General features: G+C 40.4%; 1 protein-coding gene across 1 annotated transcript; it reads right to left on the bottom strand.

Moving 5' to 3' along the window:
• Positions 1-5519: 5519 nt before the first annotated feature.
• On the bottom strand, positions 5520-23296 carry emc8 (ER membrane protein complex subunit 8). Its single transcript, XM_063067193.1, has 5 exons — positions 22590-23296; positions 17085-17161; positions 14268-14337; positions 13400-13494; positions 5520-8861 (listed from the first exon to the last, which is right to left on the bottom strand). The coding sequence occupies exons 1-5, from the start codon at positions 22791-22793 to the stop codon at positions 8702-8704; spliced, it is 606 nt and encodes a 201-aa protein (XP_062923263.1). The 5' UTR covers positions 22794-23296; the 3' UTR covers positions 5520-8701.
• Positions 23297-25018: the final 1722 nt, after the last annotated feature.

Here is a 25018-nt window from a genome sequence, read left to right as displayed (position 1 = left end):
CAAACCTGTAGATGGCATTTGAGCTGTGCTTAACCACTCAGTCATGGGTGATGAAAGAGTAGAACAGTGGCTAAACATGCATCCTTGAGATGTGCTAGTGTTGATTGTCAGCGAGGAGATATTATTTCCTATCTGCAACCTGGTGAGAAAGTCAAAGACCCAGTTGCAGAGAAGGGTACAGAAGCCGAGGTTTTGGAGCTTTTTGATTAGAACTGAAAGTATGATAGGGCTAAGCTGTAGTCAATAAACAGCAGCCTGACACAAGTATTACTATTGCCCAGGCGATCCAAAGCCAAGTGGAGAGCCGGTGAGATTGAATCCACTGTAGACGTATTGTGGTGATAAGCCAATTGCAGCAGATCCAAGTTTTGTGTTCTTCGTGTGTTAGATAAGGAGTGCATGTCTGGACAAGGAGTACAAGTCACTGCAGAAGCACTGTAACAGATATCTAGTTTTGAAACCCAAGTTCAGATTGAATTTACCATTCTGCCATTGGATCTGTTTCATCTTAAGCAGTCCGAGTATTAGCTGCCTATGTGATTCCTTCCAACACAGGATAGCTGTTACAAACCACCAGCCACGGTTAGAAACAGCAGCACTGGTCAACTCAGCACTTGTTCAGTTGGAGCATTCTAGTATAGAACGCAGTTGAGTGGGAACCAGCTACTGAACCTTTTGGCCATTCCTAATGTAGAGCTGATTTTGTTGTCAACACAAAATATGAGCAGTAACCCAGCCTTTCAGAATAACGGCATAATCCTGATTTTGCAACAAAAGAAACCCAGAAGCTACGGTCAGGCAAACAATAACAATACATTCTGCTATAAAAAAAATACCCATAATAATAGAGATGGAACATTTACCACTAGAGGCGAGATTACCACATTTACATGCAAGTGAATTTTAACACTGTAGTACAGGGAACTTGCACATTGTGTGTTATCATTTCCAAGTGGACTTCAAACACAATGGAAGAGAATAGAACAATAAAAGTAAAAGCATATGGGGGAGGGGGGAGGAGAAACTCCAATAGACAGCTAATCAACTGCAAGACAGCACAGCTAAGGCAACTGCCACTAATGTCCCCCAATGACCACCATTGATCAAAGCATTTTCCAAGGATAAGCCCCAAATACCCAGTGGCTATAGAAGGAAGTCAAAGCCTGGGTATCCTACAGACATTGATTTACTATTCAATACATCTAAAGTTAGCAGTGATTGAATACATTGCACTCATCTGGATGAGTAAATTCCAATTACACACGCAGTTCATCGTATCTGGGATAAACCAATTCACTGATTGACCATCTACAACCCAAATGTATATTATCTTCACGACTGCAGTATAGCTACAAATGTGTACTAGTATTATCTATTTTCATAGCCTAACACAACAGTATCACCCAGCCCCAGGAGATAAGGGGAGTCGGCACCCCACCTACAGTTCTCCAGGTCATACACCCTAACTTGGAAATATTGCCATATGCTCACTCAAATCTAAATCCGAGTGAAGGGATTCCCATAAGTAAAGTTGCAATGGTTCAAAGTCAGCACACTACCATTTTGAGGACAATTAGGGATGGACAATGAATTCTGACCGCAGCAGTACCAAATCCCCCCAAAAAGTGAAAAATACCCAAATTTGTTTTCAACTTTTGACTGGGTGAAGGCATGTGAGGTGTTTGATGGAGGGGGAAAAAAGGGGCTCTATTAGGAGAAATACTCTGAATAAACAAATGATAAATTAGAAGCCCAAATTCTGCATCCAGTGGAAGGACTGAGGTAATTTTTAAATGGAAATAGTGGTGGTTGTTTAAATTTAATCATGTGTGTTTGACCCACTATACATTAAATATAAGCAACTGCAGTCACCATCTTGCTTTGAAATATTTAGCATTTTTTTTGCTCAGAAATGGCACTGCCATCTACTGTAACCATTCCACAGAATAAAGAAAACTGCATCACCAATCTGCAAGAAAGCTTTCAATGTATTTGTAGGAACAATGCCCACTGCAAATGCTCTGAGAAATTCTGGTTAAAACCAACTACAATGACTAATTACTGCTGGTAAGTCAGAAATGCTGAGATCATTTTGCTGTGCAGCAGATCTCATCTTCTGTACGGGATTGGCAACAAAATCTTAAACTGTATTCCTTAACAAGGAATAGAAATGCCAGTGAGTGCAGTATAAAGGTTTGGAATCACTGATTTATAGAGCTTGGGACAAAGTCACTCAAGATTTATGCATACTCAATGTAGAGTGCCATTGAATTGATTCAAAAATAGGATTCCATAAACAGCAGGAGCAAAAAGAACAAGGGCTTAATGGCATTTTGAACAGACTTTAGCTAAATAACCACATTCTGGCAATTGCAGAGAACTGCTTGTATTTCATTTCAGAAAGTAGGAAAGACAGACTTTTTTAAAAAAGTCCATTCCAGAAGTGAAACCACCAAGAATGAACAATTCTTTCTAAAGAACTGTGTGCTTAATAGACTGGCCTTTGTGAAACAGCCATCAGGGTACGTCCACACTACGCCGGATGATTTTGAAAACGAAGCTTTTTCTCTTCGTTTTGCCCTCCCGTCCACACTGAAACGGCGTTTTCAGCCCCCAAAAACGGAGATTTTCGAAAACACTCTCTAGAGTGAATAAATCTGAAAACGCTTAATAGCCGGCGTAGTGTGTACGGGGTAAAGGAAAGATTTAAAAACGTTGTCATGACAACACCACAACAACAATGCTTTTTTCTGCTTCTGCTTGGCACTGCGCAAGCTGTTATAACGCGCAGTCGGTGTAAACGGCGTGAGAGTTAAATTGTAAAGTGAGCTTTTCTGACTACTTAAAAACGCTGTCATGACGTGCCGGAACAGATATTTGTTATTTTCTTGAACGCAACCACCTAACAATTTCAGAAGACGGCAACGAGACTGAAGCCAGAAACATAGAAACATAGAAAATAGGTGCAGGAGTAGGCCATTCGGCCCTTCGAGCCTGCACCGCCATTTATTATGATCATGGCTGATCATCCAACTCAGAACCCAGCCTTCCCTCCATACCCCGTGACCCCTGTAGCCACAAGGGCCATATCTAACTTCCTTTTAAACATAGCTAATGAACTGGCCTCAACAGTTTGCTGTGGCAGAGAATTCCACAGATTCACCACTCTCTGTGTGAAGAAGTTTTTCCTAACCTCGGTCCTAAAAGGCTTCCCCTCTATCCTCAAACTGTGACCCCTCGTTCTAGACCTCCCCAACATCGGGAACAATCTTCCCGCATCTAGCCTGTCCAATCCCTTTAGGATCTTATACGTTTCAATCAGATCCCCCCTCAATCTTCTAAATTCCAACGAGTACAAGCCCAGTTCATCCAGTCTTTCTTCATATGAAAGACCTGCCATCCCAGGAATCAATCTGGTGAACCTTCTTTGTACTCCCTCTATGGCAAGGATGTCTTTCCTCAGATTAGGGGACCAAAACTGCACACAATACTCCAGGTGTGGTCTCACCAAGGCCTTGTACAACTGCAGTAGTACCTCCCTGCTCCTGTACTCGAATCCTCTCGCTATAAATGCCAGCATACCGTTCGCCTTTTTCACCGCCTGCTGTACCTGCATGCCCACTTTCAATGACTGGTGTATAATGACACCCAGGTCTCGTTGCACCTCCCCTTTTCCTAATCGGCCACCATTCAGATAATAATCTGTTTTCCTATTTTTGCCACCAAAGTGGATAACTTCACATTTATCCACATTAAATTGCATCTGCCATGAGTTTGCCCACTCACCCAACCTATCCAAGTCACCCTGCATCCTCTTAGCATCCTCCTCACTGCTAACACTGCCACCCAGCTTCGTGTCATCCGCAAACTTGGAGATGCTGCATTTAATTCCCTCATCCAAGTCATTAATATATATTGTAAACAACTGGGGTCCCAGCACTGAGCCTTGCGGTACCCCACTAGTCACCGCCTGCCATTCTGAAAAGGTCCCGTTTATTCCCACTCTTTGCTTCCTGTCTGCTAACCAATTCTCCACCCACACCAATACCTTACCCCCAATACCATGTGCTTTAAGTTTGCACACTAATCTCCTGTGTGGGACCTTGTCAAAAGCCTTTTGAAAATCCAAATATACCACATCCACTGGTTCTCCCCTATCCACTCTACTAGTTACATCCTCAAAAAATTCTATGAGATTCGTCAGACATGATTTTCCTTTCACAAATCCATGCTGACTTTGTCCGATCATTTCACCGCTTTCCAAATGTGCTGTTATCACATCCTTGATAACTGACTCCAGCAGTTTCCCCACCACCGACGTTAGGCTAACCGGCCTATAATTCCCCGGTTTCTCTCTCCCTCCTTTTTTAAAAAGTGGGGTTACATTAGCCACCCTCCAATCCTCAGGAACTAGTCCAGAATCTAACGAGTTTTGAAAAATTATCACTAATGCATCCACTATTTCTTGGGCCACTTCCTTAAGCACTCTGGGATGCAGACCATCTGGCCCTGGGGATTTATCTGCCTTCAATCCCTTCAATTTACCTAACACCACTTCCCTACTAACATGTATTTCGCTCAGTTCCTCCATCTCACTGGACCCTCTGTCCCTTACTATTTCTGGAAGATTATTTATGTCCTCCTTAGTGAAGACAGAACCAAAGTAATTATTCAATTGGTCTGCCATGTCCTTGCTCCCCATAATCAATTCACCTGTTTCTCTTTGCAGGGGACCTACATTTGTCTTTATCAGTCTTTTCCTTTTTACATATCTATAAAAGCTTTTACAGTCCGTTTTTATGTTCTCTGCCAGTTTTCTCTCATAATCTTTTTTCCCCTTCCTAATTAAGCCCTTTGTCCTCCTCTGCTGAACTCTGAATTTCTCCCAGTCCTCAGGTGAGCCACTTTCTCTGGCTAATTTGTATGCTACTTCTTTGGAATTGATACTATCCCTAATTTCTCTTGTCAGCCACGGGTGCACTACCTTCCTTGATTTATTCTTTTGCCAAACTGGGATGAACAATTGTTGTAGTTCATCCATGCAACCTTTAAATGCCTGCCATTGCATATCCACCGTCAATCCTTGAAGTGTCATTTGCCAGTCTATCTTAGCTAATTCATGTCTCATACCTTCAAAGTTACCCCTCTTTAAGTTCAGAACCTTTGTTTCTGAATTAACTACGTCACTCTCCATGTTAGAAATGTAAACAACAGGAATTCTGCAGATGCTGGAAATTCAAGCAACACACATCAAAGTTGCTGGTGAACGCAGCAGGCCAAGCAGCATCTGTAGGAAGAGTACTCACCAAATACTTTGACCCATAGCTTACTGAATAAATTATACTCACTTTGCCCTGTTTTCTGTCCTTGCTTGTATGAAGGTGGCTTACCTATTTATGCAAGTACTTCTCTGACAATAGATGTGTAACAGCCTAATGTAACATTGTATGGAAATACAAGATAACACTGATGCAGACGTTTTATACATTTAACAAGGTGCTTTATTAATACAACATAGTCAGTTTTTTCAATGTTCGATGTCAGCTGGGTCATACTGTCCGTGAACTCCCTGTCAGTTGCCTCCATACGCTCCGGTATTCGTGTTTTTAAGTCCTACGCGAGAGCCAAGAGCAATTCCTTTAAAGTTTTTCTACTCTGTAACTGGACAAACGCACACTAAGTAGTGTGGACGCCTGTCGTTTTTACTCGAAACCGGCGTTTTCAAAATTATCCGGCGTAGTGTAGATGTAGCAGTTACTGCTGCAGCAAAGCTCTAGATTCAACCCTGCGTTTGGCTGTTGGCCATATGGGGATTGCATATTCTCTCCATGTCTGTGTGGGGTCTGTTACCATCAGAATAGGCAAGTTGTAGGAGAAACAATCAGCTTTAATGAACTAAATAGCAATTACACCTCAGATAAAGAGATTAAGTATCACAGCAAGTTCGAGCAATTAATTGAAAAAAAACTTTAGAATACCATCGACTGTGGCCCAAAGTTTAAATGGCTCTTTTACGTTGCCCATGCTCATTGTTCCGTTGAGGGTTGCTAAAGTCAAGGAGGATGGGTAGCTCTTGCAAGGCACCAGTAAAATCTTATTCCTGAGCTGCAATAATCAAACTTCATTTAGGAAAAAAAAGGCTGCTCTGAAAATATTTTGTATTTTTATTAGATGAAAATCAAATGCTGGAAATGAAAATTACATAACATTAGAATCAGGTCAGTCCGGACCTGAAAAGGATGAAAGGATAAATGCTTTGAATCAGTAGTATCGAATCATTGACTGTAACCATATACAATCCCCTTGCAGTTTCAGCTTTGTACTCTTAAGCTATTAAGCATTTTTTCTTACCCACTTCAACCTAGTTTGTCTTTCATGCTACAGCGCATTTAACATAACGAACGTTATGTTTAACAGACATTACTGTACTCATTCAAGATAGTTTTTGAAAATAATTTCAAAAGTTTTATATGGCAATTTGTCTCCCATTGTTACCCTACCAAAACTTAAAGCCTTTGTTATAAAGAATAAAGTATTCCTTTGAGATTAAACAGTAATATTTACATTTAAATGACATTTTCTTTTTGTAAATAGTGGATTTAAGTGGTTAGAACAAAGTACAAACTATGAAAACTTCAAAAGGAATAGACACAGGCAAATTAGACCCTTAAACCATTATCCCAATGAGATCACAGCTGATCTGTGACCCAATTTCAAATAAAATCTTCTGGCAACTGCTTTGAGGACAATCTTGGAAGAATCAATGGGGGGGGGGGGAGGGAGATGAAGAAAAGAAGAATGACAATTGCTTCTTTCAGCAGGTGAAAGATGAGATGCAACCAGTTTCTTTTGGCTCCTGCTCTGTAAAGATGCATTAAAATCTTCTCACCATGTTGAATCACAACATAATAAAAGAGCAAAATATACTTTTCTTTTGCAGAGCAAAAACCATGTTAACTGATCCAAGCAGACTGCAGTTCTCCATGGAACATACTTTAGGAAATAAGGAACCAACATAAATTTACTTTGGTGGAAAAATTCAGTTAATTTGTTTTTATTACCTATTTGTAGCTTTGGATTTCCTCTCAATGCTAACATCTCATCTCCAAGCCTGAACAAGAATGTTTGTTGGTACACAGCTCAGAACTAAAAGAAAGGAATTTTGACTAGATTTAAACTAAGGCTTGAAAGAATAAAAAAAAATGCAGTGAAAATCTTGAATAAAAAATTAAGGTCCAGGGCACCTGTAGGGGGGGAGAAAAAGTTCATATGTCGAGCTAAAGAACTATGTGATGAAAGATCTTTGAAAAGAATGTTAACTGTTTCTCCTTCCAGAGGTGCTGAGGCTGATTGTAGCTTAGCTGCAGAATATACATTCACAAAAATGTACAAGAGTTTTTCGTATCAGTCAGAAACTATTGTACTGTGAAAAATATGGTAGTATGTGACTAATTGAACAACAGGTCAACTTCAGAACCAGAATAGTCAAACACATTTTAACACGCTTCGGTAAGCAATTATAATCATGAAAAAAGTAATTATTTCATTACCCAAACAGAAATTCAAGCGCCCTCCAATGGAAATACTAAGCTTTGAATTATTTTGCAGTTTTTAAAAATTTGGGAACATCAGTGGGGATAACAAATGAAGAACAACTTTTGTGCACCGTAACCAAAAAAGATTAATGACAATATGGTGACTTATTTGCATATCTCAGATCCCAAGTAGACGGCAAATGGAAATATACTGTACAATATTAGTTTATGAAAAGTTTACAGACACTAGGTTGCACACAGATTTGTAATTTCAAGATCAGTGGTTTACTAACTGAAAGCTTGGATGTAATAAAACAAATCCAAATTAAATGAATTATGAGAATTTCAAAAAGTTATGAACATTTCATGACAAATCATTCTTACTCACTCCTTTAAAACATTTGATAGAATACATGGACTACAAGGATCAAGAATCAGATGTTCAAGATATCATGTCAGGTACTTGAATGCAATTTAAAGATTTGTTTTCCAATTAGAATGCTGTTATACAAAGGATCAGTTTCAAATTAATGGATTCCTCAAAATGTTACTGATATGATTAACGCAAAACCTTTCTTTCACAGAACTCAAAAAAGCCAAAAATGCTTTAGAACAAGTGAAATCTCTTTGAAATGTAATCATTTAGTTTGTCCAAAGCCCTAAATCTCAAACTTATTTTCTCAACTGAAAGTTTGCACACTTACCTGTGTAAATCAAGAGGATCAAATGCCTAAATATTGGAGGAACTGCATTAGCAACTGAAGAGAAATATCAACTACAGCTATTGTCAAGAGCTGTTTAAATTGATTTAATCAAATAATTGTTTAAACACAAGTTATTCTTACAGTGTTAACAACTGATGAATTCTTTTCAAATTACACAATAACTCACATCTTTAGAAATATCCAAAAACTGATTTAACAGAAAGAAAGGGCAATTTGACTGCAAATCTTGTTTTCCTGAGGAAGCCAAAGAGACCCATGGCTCAATTATCAGGAGATTTGAAAATCTTGATACCTCTTGGCAGTGAACTGGAGTGCTCAACGTTTTGACTTTCATTTTACTGTTCAGACTTCACATTCAAAAGGGTAACGCATTACAGCCAAAGGCAGCTGCACATTTCCACTTGTCAAGAGAATGCCCAAGAATATTCACATAACGGTGAATCAGCAGAAATGGAGGACAGCTTTGTTGATCTCTGGGTTTGTCCAATCATTCCTGAGATCATCCATGTGGTTATCAAAATCCACCAAGGAGTCATAGGATTTACCATCCAGTAGACAGGTTGTGATTCGCTGCACCTCTGACCAATCTTCACAGAAATCTCTGTACAAAATAAATTATTCCGATGAATACAAGTTAGAAATCACGGGCTTGTTCCAAATTCTGAAATGTACAATACTGTGTAAAAGTCTTAGGCACATATATAGCTAGGATGCCAAGACTTTTGCATAATACTATAGTAATTTTATATATTGCACTGGACTGCTGCAACCAAAACAAAAATTCATGACATATGTGAGTGATGATAAACACGATTCTGATATGGGTCTCCATTGTGGACTGAGAGTGGGAGGGGGACAGGGAGAGGGGACTCATGGTTGGGAAAAGGGGAGGGAGCAGGAAGTACCAGAGAGACATTCTGTAATGATCAATAAACCAATTGTTTGAAATCAAATGATCTTACCTGGTGTCTCAGGGGTGTGTCTTGCAACCTTGCTAGCACCCCCCATCTCTGCCACCTGCCCCACCCTCATCATTCTAAATATCGTTTGCTCCCGCCAGATTTTAAAACTCCCTCTCAATTCCACATTGAGAAATACCATTCTGTATCAAAGTCTTAGGCACCCAAGACCTTTGCACAGCAGCCTATTAAACAAACAGCCAACACTCCAGGGCAGGGGGTTCCCAACCTGGAGTTCACAGACCTCTTGCTTAACGGTGTTGGTCCACGGCATAAACATTGTTGGGAACCCCTGCTCTAGAGTTTACACAAAGTTGCAGGTTAAATCCAACTCCTTCTCATCACCAATAGTTCTTACTCTTCTATATTTGGGACAACATTCCTTTTAACAAGGAATTATTTGAAATGGAATTTCGATGTTATCTTTGGCCAATTAATAAATGCAAGTAATGCAAGGAGATATTTAACACTGGAACAACTGTTAAGGTAAACTTGTCAATTCTGATAAGTGACTCAAAACAAGTGCTTTCAGTACTTTCAAGTGCATTTACAGCAATTTGAAATAAATGATCCTACTCCAATTAGATGACTTTTGAAGCTGGTAAAGGCAGACAATGAGACTGCTCATTCTCGGACTTAAATTAGAAACATGCAAGGTACCATGGTGAGGGGAGATAAATTTTACATTCCATTTAATATTATCCACTGCAGTAATAGATTTCTCTCAAACCAGAAATGCAGATGAGAAGCCATTTGAGGTCTCCAATAGCGTTTCCTGAAGAGAATGGCAATTTTAACTTACAGCTCAAAGAACGTTTTAAAATGACAAATTAATAGCTTGTCATCAAGACTCAAGTCATTTAATGGCAGAGACAGTAGTCACACACAAAAAATTGAAAGTACTAAAACAAATTTGTTTTTCCAGACAAATGAATGGTAAATTCCAAGGGTCAACAGAATGAGCGCTTTTACTTCTGTATCGACTTGGGGACACAATTTCAGGTTTTGGAATCTGCAAATTAAGATGGAATAAATGAACTGAGGGAAAAGATAGACCGACTTAAAGACAGCCTGGATTGGGGTGTGTGTTTGCAGGGGTTAGATAGCAGATGAAAATTTTATGAACTGCAGAGTACTGCATTTTTCGGTAGGAAAATAGAGGCAATAAGAATAAGGCACAATTCAATACAAGAACAGTGTGTTTAATTTGTTCTAAACAGCAAGGTGGTTGGGAAATTAAGAAAATTATGCAAGGTACTGGACTACTGAACACACAAGACTACTGCTGTACTAATACAAGGAATGCCTACTGGATCATGCCCAGTCCGCAGTTTGGTAAATCTGAGCACTTGGCTGTCCTTCTACCTGCATACAGGAAGAGGCTAAAGAGGAAAGCACTAGAAATTAGGACAACCAAGATGCAGCCGCGGGAGTCAAAGAGGCAGCTACAGAATTACTATGAGTCAGTGGACTGAGCCGTGTTCAAGAACTTATCTGTGGATCTGAATGAATACACCATGGTTGCCACAACTTTATTAAAACAGTAGCAGACGAGTGCATCCCCACAAAATCATTCAGAGTCTTAACGAATGAGAAGCCCTGAATGAACCATGAATTTCGTAATCTGCTGAAGACCCGGTCAGCAGTATTCAAGTCCAGTGACCAAGAAAGTTACAAGAGGTCCAGGTACAATCTCCAGAAAGCCATTTCGTGGACAGAGTCACAATTCCAGATTAAACTTGAAACAATGAAGGATGCTCAATAGTTGTGGCAGGGCTTGACTGCTATCACTTCAAATCAGGTGGCATAGACAAGAGGGGTTCACTTGCAGATGAGCTCAATATCTTCTATGCTTGGTTTGATCGTTAAAACATGGAGGGACCACCACAAACTCCTAGAGCTCCTGATGATCCTGTGATTTCAGTCCTGAGGCTGACCTGCGAGCAGCCTTCATGAAAAGCATCAGGCCCAGACAGGGTACCTGGCCAATTACTAAAGACCTGTGCTGATCAACTGGCTGGAGTGTTCACTGAGATCTTTAAACCCTCACTTCAACAGTCCGAGGTACCTACCTGCTCCAAGCAGACTTCACTTACACTGGTGCCCAAAATGAATGGGACAACCTGCCTCAATGATTACTGTCTAGCAGCACTTACATCCACTGTGATAAAGTGTTTTGAGAAGTTGATGATGAAACATATCAACCCCTGCCTGAGAAGTGACTTGGATGCACACAAATTTGCTCACCGGACCAATAGTTCCACAGTTGCTACCATCTCATTGGCTCCTCACTGTCAATGTCAGCAAGATCAATGAACTGATTATTGACTTCAGAAAGAGTAAACTAGAGGTCCATGACCCAGTCCTCGTTGGGTTGTCAGAGGTGGAGAGAGTCAGCAACTTTAAATTCCTTGGTGTTATCATTGTGGAGGACCTGTCCTGGGCCCAGCACACAAGCGCACGAATGAAGAAGCACGACAGCGCCTCTTCTTAGGAGTTTGAGAAGATTCCACATGACATCTAAAACTTTGAAGAGCTTCTACACAAGAGTGGTAGAGAGTGTATTGACTGGCTACTTCACAACCTGGCATGGAAACATCAATGCCCTTTAACAGAAAATCCTACATGAAAAAGTAACGGATATGTTAAAGCCATCAAGTGGTAAAACCACTGTGTGGAAAAGCAACATCCATCATCAGTGACCCCCCCACCAACCAAGCCATGCTCTCTTCTCACTGCTGCCATCAGGAAGGCGGTACAGGAGTCTCAGGATTCACCATCAGGTTCAGGAACAGTTATTATGCCTTAACCATCAGGCTCTTGAACCAAGGGGGATAATTCCACTCAACTTCACCTGCCCTTTCATTGGAATATTCGCAGAAGCTATGGACTCACTTTCAAGGACTTTTCACCTTAGGTTCTTGATGTTCATTATTTATTAATACTTCTTTCTTTTTCTATTTGTACAGTTTGTCATCTTTTGCACACTGTTGAACATTCAAGTTCCTGCAGTCTTTGATTCTATTATAGATTTATTGAGTAGGCTGGCAAGAAAGTGAATGTCAGGTTGTATATGGTGACATGTACTGCCATAGTAAATTTACTTTGAACTTTATAAATAGGCATAAAATACTAGGACAAGGACGTCATGATAAATTTTGTTTCAAACACAAGTGCAGTACAGTCCCCAGTTCAAGAAACATGCAAAGGACTTGCAGGATGTAGATGGGAATTACTGTAGGTGACATTTGATGAAGAAATTTAATCGTGTCAGTAACCTGGAGAGGTTGGGGCTGTTCTTCGAATGGGAAATTACAAGGGCATCTGATAGGTGATATTTAAATGCACGAAAGTGCCGGACAGTAGCTAAGCAATTGCTATTGTAGGTGCTGGTGAGAGTCTCGAGTGCAAATGAGTAATTATATGCAGAATTAAAAGGACTGGAACCTCACTGACTTATTGGCAACTTGACAAGTCGTTCTGTGAGAATAATGTATGAACAAAGAAGTGTTTGTTCCATGAGAAGCTTCTCGGTCTACCCTTATCTGTATGTGAAAACAATGTATAACAGCGGCTCCACGCAGTATTCTGGGCTCACTTGGCTGCAGGTTTTCTCAAGCTCGGTGAACAGAGACTGTGTTGCCAACTGAGAACGCAAGCTTGCTAATAAAGAGTATGTACTTTTAAGTAAACTGTGTTTTACAGTTATTCCCTGGATCTGAACCTAAAGGCCTCTGGTAGAGAGGCAGATTGACACAGATTCAGCATTCAAAAGGAAGATGGATAAACATGAAAGAAAATATCAAGGGTCAGAAAGAATGAGGACTAGTTCAGTTATTGTTGCACAAAGCATGCAATGCCTTGATTTTCTTCAGATTCTTCAAAATAAGCATGTTGTGAAATATTGATAACAGAATTATCATTGAAGAGCAGGGGAGATCACCTTGGTGAAAAAGTGGTAGGGAATCCCTCTAATTAGGCACTCCACTGAAGATCTGACAGCACAGCACCCCCCCCCCCACCCATTTGATACTGATATCTCTGGTGAGGATCTTGCAGTGATATTAACCAAGTTACTGTAGACATTTTCAAATTAAAACATACATGGATACATGCTCTTTCTTCCCCACATAGAAAATCAATTAGTGCTCAACCTATGCAAATTAACATTTCTACTCACGTATTTGGGTCTTTGCATCGCCACTTGTTTTCATGATGTTCATATACTACAATAGATTGTTCTTCACAGTCCATTGTAAATTTATGATTATCAACCTTAAAAGAGAATTGCTAGAGTCAAAGTATTATAAGCAGAATAACCTATGGCATGGCAGAATCACAAGTGAAACTGATGTGGCATTGTTTCTCTCTTCACCACCACTTTCAGCCTTTGGGGTTCCCATAATTAGTATTAGTTTGTGGCAGTTTCACACACTGGTTCCAACCACAGATCTACCTATGCCTCTATCACTCACCTGCCACAGCCTTCAACTCCATTCCCACTCACCTCCCTTACCTGGCACTACAGGTATTAGCTTGTACCAATTGCCTCAGAATCTCTTCTTGGCACTCTCCTTCTCTACCCTCACCAGCTTGCTTCTCCAAATCAGTCCTGATGCAGGGCTTTAACTTAAATAACTCAACAATTCTTCTCTTCCCACAAAGGCTGCTCAACCAGTCGGGTTCCTGTAGAATATTGTTGTTATAGATCTACCTACTCTCTCAGAAGGGATCAGAGAATCAAATTCAGTCTAAAAGTAAATTTTTAATTGAAGCAAGGATTTTCTAATCTGTAATACTCTCGAAGAGTGATTCATTCCCAACCTGGGGTCCACAGACCCCACGGCTAATGGTACGGGTCCTTGGCATGAAACAAAAAGGTTGGGAAGCCCTGCCCTAGAGCCAACATTTTCAGTAATTGTCCTGAAATTTAATCACCAAGGGTACAATAAGCATATTGGTTCCTGATCCATAAATGTTTAATTCAAACACTAAACAGCCTTGTTCTATTAAAGCCGACATGACACTTATCTGCAATAATACTGTACCATAATAAGGGCTGCATCACTGAAGCTTTCAGCAATTCGAGAAGCGACCTTTTCAGCAACCTGGTTTGGACTGTGAAAAAAAAAAGAATCATTATAACCAAAATAACATTTTCACATACTGACTATTTCAGGCACAGTACCAAATGAACAAAATCTTATTGTACATCAGGTGTGACTTTTGCTCCTCATTCATTTAATCAGGAAGGAAGAATGGTATATTCTGCAATTAAGCATCAGTGACTATTTTACAACAGGTCATTCAGCAACCAATGAGCCTGTGCAAAGTTTAGGACAAAACTACAGAAAAGGCAAGGCAACTTCAATCGAACCAAGGAATTAAAATACTTGAACTTTGGATTCAAACCATCACAACTCTTTCCTGCCATTTTAATTTTCCAATCCCACTGAACACCTCACCACTCCCTTATGCCCTAATACAAATTATCATCAATTTATTTGTTTAAGAGAGCCAAGGGTCTAGGAATAAAGGTCTTTAATAAACAAAAAACTGTCTCGCTCAAGGGCAGCGAGGCATTCAGTGAGTGTTCCCCTGGCCTTGAGTAGCCCTTAGTGAGTGAATACCAAAAGCACAAGAATAGCGAAACAGTGATGTTTACCCAAAACATTCGCTTTTGGAATTGCAGTACAACTAATATTTGGTAAAAGTTGTGCATTAAGTGAAGTTTGATGTCTTAAACAGTTCCGTTTTTAGAAAGGCTCATTTCTCAGCCGCTGGTCAGATATTAAGTTAAAAATAATGGACTTTAATGCCAGGATGTGTTGATCCTGACTATGTGCAAAGACCTCCAAAGGACAAATAATTCCTGACAATTTGAGGCTGATGCCAGAAATATTTGCTGAAACAAATAGGAGTTATAAAAAAAAACAAAGCAAGATAAACCAATCAGAATTTCAGTTAGCTTTGCACTTTCTTAAGAAGTGTTTGCTTCTGATGTTCAAAGTAAATTTTCAAAGTACGCCTGTTCTATTCATTTTCTGGCAGGCATTTACAGGAAAAAAAACTACACAAAGAGGAAAAGACTGACAAACAACAAAAAATAGCTGACTTTTTTCTTTCACATCACTGCACAAGGATTAATTCAGTGCCAATTATATTTCAGCCAGAGTATACCATCACAAAAATAGTACTGCCATCTCAAAGGCCTTTTAAATGGTGGGCACAACTTTGTTTTTAAACCTGTTCTTCTTTCAGGACTTAGCTAGTACTTTCAAGCCCATAGCTTACTACCAAGGTGATGAGGCCCCTACTTGACTACAATCTTTCTGGAGGCTCCCTCACAATCAGTTTGTACCATCAGAACTCCTCCAAGAGACTGAATCAATTTAAAAGTTGAGCAACCCTACTTAGCAAAACAACAAGTAATGAATTTTAGAAATTGTGTTCCCAAACCTGACTGACTGAACCCACAGAAAATATTTTAATTTGGATCTCATGATTCATCTCCCCTCTGGAATACATGATCACAGCTGCCTACAAAAACAGGAAGCCAAGTGTTTTCTTTTGCACGTGGCAATGACTTTGTTCACAGTCAATTAACTATCACTCTTCAAGTTAGACAGCAGGGCACAATAAGAAAAGCAGGATTCAGAAGGTTAGCTGGAATTTTAACTTTGACAAGGCGATCTTACCATGGTCTAGAAAGTTACGAGGGGCATAGATAAAGTGAATGGTCACAGTCTTTTCCCCAGCTTGGGGGAATCAAGAACTAGTGGGTAAAGGTTTAAGGTGAGAAGAGAGAGATTTAATAGGAACCCGAGGGGTAATGTTTACATCCACAGCTGCCACAGGAAGTGGTTGAGGCAAGTTTGTTAACAGCAGTTAAAATACATTTTGACAGATGCATGAATAGGGAAGTTTTAGTCAGGGTTCCCAACCTGGGGTACACAGACCCCTCTGTTAATGGTATGGGTCAATGGCATTAAAAAAAAAGGTTGGGAACCCCTCTAGAGGGTTTAGGCGAACAGGAAAATGGGACCGGCTTAAGGCTGATTTATACTTGTGTGTACTAGCTTACATCGTAGCTTATGCAAGTGACCTACACCCTTGTGAGCACTTATACTTGTGCGTTGGTGTGTCAGCGTTGCTCTACAATTCACCGCCAAAATGCTAGTTGGCGGTGGGGTTTCTAAGCCACTGTGTTGAGATTCTTCATGTTGAAACTCAACACGAAGAAACTCAAACTTCAAACAACGGCAACTGAAACTGAAGGCGGGTGAATTTTCTGTGCTTGTCTGGCCACTGAGAGGCATGGACGAGGAAATGCATTTCAAATATTTTCGGATGTCGGCAGGTAGACTTGATGATTTGGTTCATCGTCTCCAACCATTTATTTTGCATCAGTGTACGCAAAGTATACTCTGAGACTGGCAATCACCATTCGAGTTTTAGCTTCAGGTGGAAGTCATCAGGACTAGCATCAAGCATAGGGTCCTCCATAATTTCGGAGGTCTGTACAGCTTTATGGAAAACATTGCAGCCGGAGTTCCTTCCCTGCCCTGCAGTCACCCAATGGGAAGCTATTGCTACGTAGGTGGAAATGTGATGCTACCAAGCGGACCAATCACAGTTGTTGCAGTCTGCGACGCCACGACGCGTAGTTACATTTTGGGAGAGGTGCACGTTAGGCTACGGTGTAGGATTGGCATACTTACGGCATATATTTGACGCACAAGTATAAATCAGCCTTTAGATGGGAATCTTGGTTGGCATGGATCAGTTGGGTTGAAGGACTTGTTCCTGGTTTGTGTGATTATGACTAACAATAACCCATCCTAAAACTACAGAATTTTACACACCTGCTGTCCTTCATTCGCTCATTTGCCTGGTAGTATCCAGCTATTACATAGTTATTTTCCTTACACCAAGAATCCACCTGAGGAAAAAAATGCAACAAAGATATTTAGGACCTGTACAACACTTACAGCAGTGAAGATTTAGTTTCTTGAGCTTTTAAGTTTCCCCATAGGTCATAGGGAACTTTGAGACGGTGACCGAGTTGAGGACAGGGAAATAGTGAATGGGTTTCTGTGGAACGATAGCCAATATTTGACAGAATCACAGCACAAAGAGAAGTCAACACTACTGAGAAAATGTAAAGCAGGAGCAGCAGGGGAAAGGTACAGCAGGCAACTTAAATGTCCCTTCAAAGAAGGTGGGCTTTCATTCTCAAACATTTTAGCTCCACTTTCCTGGGGCAGTTCTATATTAGTTACACAGAGAGACCATTCACAATCAGGCCAGATTAGGGAAAGAAATTTACTGAACTTGTCTAAATAAAATGCTGAACTGAAAAGATTTTAGAAATCATGATCTGAAAATAATGTGTCATTAATACTATATCTGAATTAGTTAGCAGTAATTATGAAGTTCTAATTTTCCTCTCCACATCAGCACACATTCTGGATTATTGAGTTCCTAAAATCAAAATTTGCAAAAACAATGGAGGAAAGAGCAAAGCTAGATGGAGCAGAGGATGACAGGAACATCAGTCACAGGGTAGCTATTTTAAACAACATACATTCAGCAGGGAGCAGAAAGCTGTGGCTTTATGCAGAAGCTTGGGTTAAGATTACAGACAATAAAACAACCTTACAGACAAGTTTAATAACATTAATGTATATTTTACTCATACATCCTTTTAATAAGTGATGAGCAGTTGGCAAGAACAGCAATGGTATTTCTATTAAAAAAAAAGAGGACAGAGCCAGTGGAGTTCAAGCTTCTAGAAGGCATAAGCAAGAGGCATATGGTCATCCCACATGGCATTGCTACAGCACATAACAAGACAATGCTTCTTTTCCCTCAGGAGGCAAACCAAGACAATTCAATGGAGGTGAACTCCAGCAGAAAACTAGGTTGGCCTCAGAAGTGAGAGAAATCATGATTGTAAGATGTTACAATGAAAGGTCAAAGAATAAGATGAGTTACTGAATCACATATATTTTTTAAAAAAGGAGTGGCTATGTGGAAACAATATTTTCCAGGGACTTGCAGGAACATTTTATAGTTAAAAGTACAGTGGCAGTTCTGTATAAAGTTGTCTAAAACTCCCAAGGCATTTCACAAGACAAAATTTGATATTATGCCAAAGGACAGATGCCAATAACTCAGGCGAAGGTAGACAAACAGAGTGGCTTAGGAAAGAGCAGTCCAACAGCTGAAAACACAGCTGTCTTTGCTCAAGTAAACTGGCAGATGACTAAGAAACTAGAAGAGGAGTATAGAAATTATAGGAATAGGGGCAAGGTCATGGATGTACTTGAAACAAAGAACTCTTTAAAAGAGGCAGTGCTTAAGCAGAAGTTAATGTAACTTAGCAGGATAGGATTAAAAATGGGCAGTTTTCAATAAGTATACACTTAAAGAATGAGAGAAATAGCAGAGGAAGAGCAAAGAAATGTTTTGCAATAAAATGCAAAAAAAAATCAATTCTCTTCACCTTTATTTCAGGAATATGAACTTTAGTCCCTGACCCCCTCCAAAGGGAGCATTATCCAACCATCCTCTTGGGTCAATTTTTTCTAATGCCAAACGGTCCACAACTGATTGTTAATTGTACAATTCCAACCAGACCATTTAACAATGCATCAGCCACTTTGCATTTCTTCAAATAAAGATTGTGCTTCGGTCCTATTTCCAACAAGCTGCTGAACTCTGAACACTCATCTCACTAATGGTAGTTCAAAAAAAAACACCAAGTTCAGAGTGAGCACCAGTCCAGTTTTACTCCTTACCTCAGACATTTCAAAATGCAAATCTGTAGCTTGATTGGGCTTGGTCATCAGTCCTTGTCATTATGATTCTTCTAATATCCATTACAATTAATCCAAGACTATGACTAACAACATTCTTAATAATAAACAACATTCCTGGAGTAAAAAAATATCTTCAATCTGTTTAAATATCAAAGTTGTCTTGTTAGATCCCTGTCAGCACAGGCAAGATTTTATCCAGTTAGCTTTCGAATTTAAATTCCTGCATCTCATCTTTACCTCTAGGCCATTAATAACCCCCTCATGACACCTCAACTATGTCTAGGGAAAAGAACTTATTTATCAAGTCAAGACCATCTGTTTCCATATCAGGATCCACACTAAATTTAAAAGGCTTCAATACTTCCTGAAAGCTTTTGAAATTACTGGAATAATAATCTGGGGCTTCAAATTTTGGTAAAAATACTTCCCAAACCTACATTCCCTTAAGCTGCTGTATTCGCTGTCATCTTTTCAGATTATTGTATTATAAACTAATGATGTCAATCAGATGAGAGAAAAGAAAAAATTAAAATCACACTTTGCTCATAGATTTCAATATGGCATTTATGATACCACACACTTAATTCATTTCATGATGCTGCAATCACAAATAGACCTGCAACGAGGAAAACCTCATCTGAAAATTGGCAACAAAACTACAAGAACAGTGTTCAAATTTGAATCTAGAACAAAGAAATCTAGAGCACATTACAGGCCCTTCGGCCTACAGAAAATAGTGGAACACATTCCAGTGAAATATCGCTGACCCCAATAGTTCCAAAGTTTTAGAAGTGAAGTGCTTTTGATTGCCTTGAATTTAAAAGGTACTATACAAGGTCTCTTCCTCAGTCTTAAGGTGAATTTTGTTGGAATATTGCAATTACAATGTTACTTCCCAAATAGTTGTTCATTTTTCTTTCATCCATGTACATATCTAAGAGCCTCCTAAATGTCCCATCCACCACTAACCCAGTCGTCAAGCTCCCTACACCTACGACTATGTGGAAAATACCTACCTCTGATATTCTCCACCACCCCCCACCCCCCACAATACTTTTCTCCAGTCACTTTAAAACTATGCCCTCTTGTATTAGTCATTTCTGCTCTGGGAAAAAAGTCTTCAGCTATTCACTCGATCTAGGCCCCTTATCATCTTGTGCACCTCCACTTTGACAGGGAGAATGTAACTACAGCAGTGAAGATCCCTGCTGCACCTGGCAACCCTGTGATCTCTGTCTTGGAGGCCAATATCAGGCAGTTTTTCAGGAGGGTGAACCCTTGAAAGGCAGCAGGTCCTGATAGAGTACCTTGCAAGGCTCTGAAAACTTGTACCAACCGGTGGGTGTGTTCAATGACATTTTCAACACATCTTTGCTATGGTTGGAAGTTGCCACCCGATTCAAAAGGGCAACAATTATATCAGTGCCCAAGAAAAGTAGCGAGAGCTGCTTTAATGACTATTGTCCAGTAGTACTCACATCTATGGTGATAAAATGTACAATACAGGCCCTTCAGCCTCTGTACCTACTTCCAAGCACCTTAAAACTGTGCCCTCTTGTGCTAGCCATTACAGTCAATGATGTTCATTGACTATAACACCATCTTTCCCACAGTCCAGATCGATATGCTATGGACCCGGGTCTCTGTACCTCCCTCTGCAACTGGATCCTCAACTTCCTAACCAGAAAATCACAATCTGTGCAGATTGGTATTAATAACTCCTCTTCGCTGACGATCAACAACTGGCACACCTCAGGGATGTGTGCTTTGCCCATTGCTCGACTCTCCCTGTACCCACGACTGTGTGGCTGTGCATAGCTCAAATGCCATCTATAAGTTTGCTGATGATACAATCATTGTCGGAATCTCAAATGAAAACAAGAGGACATACAAGAGCGAGATATACCAGCTAATTGAGTGGTGTCCCAGCAACAACCTTGCACTTAATGTCAGTAAGACTAAAGAGCTGATTGTGGACTCCAGTAAGGGGATGAAGAGTGAACACCAACCAATCTTCATAGAGGGATCAGAAGTGGAGAGAGTGAGCAGTTTCAAGTTCCTAGGTGTCAAGATCTTTGACGACCTAACCTGGTCTCAACATATCGATGTAGCTATAAAGAAGGCAAGACAGCCGCTATATTTCATTAGGAGTTTGAGGAGATTTGGTTTGTCACCCAAGACACTTGAAAACTTCACAGATGTACCACTGACAGCATTCTGACAGGCTGCATCACTGTCTGGTATGGGGAGGAAGGGCTACTTTCTGAGTGGCTCAGAAAGGCGGCGTCCATCATTAAGGACCTCCATCACGCAGGACATGCCCTCTTCTCATTGTTAGGGTCAGGAAGGAGGTACAGAAGCCTGAAGGCACGCACTCAGTGATTCAGGAACACTTTCTTCCTCTCTGTCATCCAATTCCTAAATGAACACTGAACCTCAGAACACTACATCACTTCTACTAGTTCCATTTTGCACCATCTTTAATCTATTTAAAAAACATTTACTGTAATTCACTTTGTTTCCCTCTATCATGTACTGCATTGTACTGTTGTTACGAGCTTAACAAATTTCCGACATACGCCAGTGATATTAAAACTGATCCTATCAGGTCAAATCTCATCTTCCATTGCTCCAAACAGAAAAGGCCAGACTTGCTCATCATGTCCTTGTAAGATATACTCACTAATCCATGCAGTATCCTAGTAAATCTCCTCTGCACCCTCTCTAAAGCTTCCAGTCCTTCCTAAAATGAGGCAGATTCTGGAATTTTGCATTTAAAAAAGTATTAAGCAGAAGATCTCCATGAATAGAGCAAAATACCAAGATCAGGGCCAATCAGTAAATTAGTGGAGAGGGATACACAAGTCTAGAGTCAGGACTGAAATATGTCAGAGATCATGTGAAGCTGAAGAATTGCATTACCTTGCCCCTGCAAGGTCACATATTTTGAGTGTGATGTTTTCCTTAAAAAAATGAGTAATTATATGCCATTATAAATGAATAAGAATAGAGTGAATGAAGTTTCTGAGCCAGAAAAAGTGGAACTATGATTAAGGAATGCTTACTGAGTATCCAGCAACAAGCTGTACAGGGTGGAATGGACAGAAAGAAGAGACCCAATGCAAGACAAGAGCTGGGCAATTGATTATCCAAAAAAAAAATCAAAACTTAGGTTGATTATGAATAACATTCATGTTAACATAAGGGAAAAATAATGCATTTTCAATGGACAAGTTTCCCGGACTCTGTACCAGAGCATAAATAAATAGAAGATTGTTGTTACGCTTATCCACAGAGGAAGCACTGCCGGCTCTTTCGTTAAAGCCAACGTTCTTTTATAAGAGTCGGCAATAATTAAGGCTAAAAAAAAACACTTTAAAAGTTGCCAAACTTCGTACATTCTACATCTGAATGACATCATATGACTAGTGCTTCACTCCATTTCCACCGACACACTATATACCACACTTAAGATGAAATCATTCGATGATTCGCTGAAGCTGTCACACGTTAGTTGCTCCAAAGGTTTTTAACCCTTCCGCTTACCAGAGTGAGAGCCACCTCCAGCATGGGTGCGAGTGCTAGGGTGCCGTGGAAGAAGGGAACACAGTCCACGAAGAGCACGGGCTGGCCCTCTTTTCTCTTATGCCTCTCGGCCACCAAGATGCCATTAACGGCACAGTGCGGGTACTTGGCGGCGTGCAGTAACATCTTGCAGTAGGCCTGCGTCGTCAGCCTGAAGACTGTCATAGTGCCCGGGCTGCCCTTCTCTCAACGTCCGTCGCCGCCGCTCAGTCTTCGCTCATATCACCCGACTGAGGTACAACCGTTCCTGTCCCTTCGCCAGGCCTCACATGCTGGCCGCACACCGCTACGCCGTCCAAGTGAAGGAAAAATCAACCCCGGCGAAAGACAATTTCAATGGCCTACTTCACACAGCTACCGGCACCGACAGTCGCAAAACAGGCGTCGCAAATAACTGAGCGGCTGCGGGATCAGGTTACACCAATAATTGCAAGTATTTACATTAATCCACCAATCATTAGACCGCACAAAATCGTATGGACCAATGAAGAATTGAAGCGTGCCCGTGCAGACCAATAATACGGAAGCCTTAAATCGACGTGTATTTCCCGCGACCAATCATATGGAAATATCTAATTTTCAAGGCCCAATAGAGTACTAGAGCCTATGCTCATTGGCCAATAAAGAGTAAGGTCGCTATTTGAAGGCATAATCTATACAGACGGGCTTCAAATAAGGAACTATATTAAAAGTCAATAATAGAAATAAAAAGCCTAATTCAACATAACTTATTACAATGCATAAGTTAATTAATCAATTAACTAAGAAAATTTTTAAATAACAAATAAAGTTCTGGAAAACAGGCAATATATAAATGAAAGAGGATCTGCAGATGCTGGAAATCCAAGCAGCACACACAAAATGCTGGAGGCAAGCCAGGCAGCATCTATAGCAGACATCCCACCTCTCCCGGAAGTTCCGGGAGTCTCCCGCATATTGATAGTGGCTCCCTGACGCCTGGAAATTATATACAATATCCCGGAAATCAATTTTTTTTGAGAGGGAGAGTGAGCGTCCTGATTGGTCTCTCTTCGTGCTAAGAGTGGTCCCCAACCACTGGGCTGCAAGGAAACGATATGAAACGATATGACTCAGCTGCACCTTTTCTCACTCCCTGTCACGCACTGTTGAACGCACGCGAGGTCATTACGCACGCACAGGAAGAAGATCAACTCCTCGAGCTTGCAAATGACGACGGGCTGAAAAGTATGTTTGACATAACATCTCTGCCGGCATTCTGGATCAAAATCAAGGTTAAGTATCCTGAGATAGCTACAAAAGCACTGAAAATGTTGCTTCCATTTCTAACATATCTCTGCGAAGCAGGATTTTCTGCAATGAATGCAACGAAAACTAAATCGCGGAATAGACTGGACATAAGGAACCCCCTTCGAGTATCGCTGTCTCTCATCACCACTCGATGGCACCGTCTTGTTGCAGGAAAACAAGCCCAGGGCTCCCACTGATTCAGCGATATTGGTATGTTGCAATGATTTTATATGTTCATACGAGGAAAATATGCGCTGTATGTTTAATATTAAATTTGTTAGATAAAACCTTTTAGAAACAAAATTGAGTGTATTAGCCACTTAAAAGTGACTTATAGTTGACCTATCACCTATATTCCGGTCATGATTAACACCCCCACCCCCAACGGGTCAGCCGGTCCACAAGAATATTGTCAATATTAAACCAGTCCGCAGTACAAAAAAGGTTGGGGACTCCTGCTAAGTAGACGTAACAGTTTTCTCTGTGGGCGGGCTTTACAGTCGACCTCAAAAATAATGACAGTGTTGCTCACTGTACTGTTTGCAACAGTGACTTTTCTTTTGCCCATTGTGGGTTAAAATGTAAAAGACATGTTGAGGTGAGTTTAACAGGTGTCAGTCATTCATTAGCATAGCTAATGTTATTTAAACTAGCTGGCTGGCTGCTAAGGAGCTACTCTATTGATGCCCTATGTGATGAGGCCAAACTCCCTGTAGACTTGCTTAAAGTTGTAATAGAATAAACATGATAATATAATATAAGTACATATTTTAATGTCACATTTTCTGCATATACCCAACTTGTTTTACAGATTAGACAAAATCACTGAACAAAGTATTACATACACCCTTGGAGGTCGATGGTGGGGTGGAATATGGGGTTGCGGGGGGCGGGGATGCTACCTCCCTGAAATGAGTTTTTGCAGGATGGGATGTCTGCTATAGAAAAAAGTGCAGTTGATGTTTTGGGCCGAGATCTTGGGGTACTGCTGAGTTCCTCCAGCATTTTGTGCGAATAGAATACATCTTTGTTTAGATAACCTGCATCCAAAGTTACTTTTACATATACTGTAAATGCAAAAAAATTAAGTATTTATTGCTTGATCATTAAATCGGCCAATA

Source organism: Mobula hypostoma, chromosome 14 (genome assembly GCF_963921235.1).
Source record: "Mobula hypostoma chromosome 14, sMobHyp1.1, whole genome shotgun sequence".
In the NCBI taxonomy this organism is placed as follows: domain Eukaryota; kingdom Metazoa; phylum Chordata; class Chondrichthyes; order Myliobatiformes; family Myliobatidae; genus Mobula; species Mobula hypostoma.
This window is presented reverse-complemented; position numbering and strand designations above follow the sequence as displayed.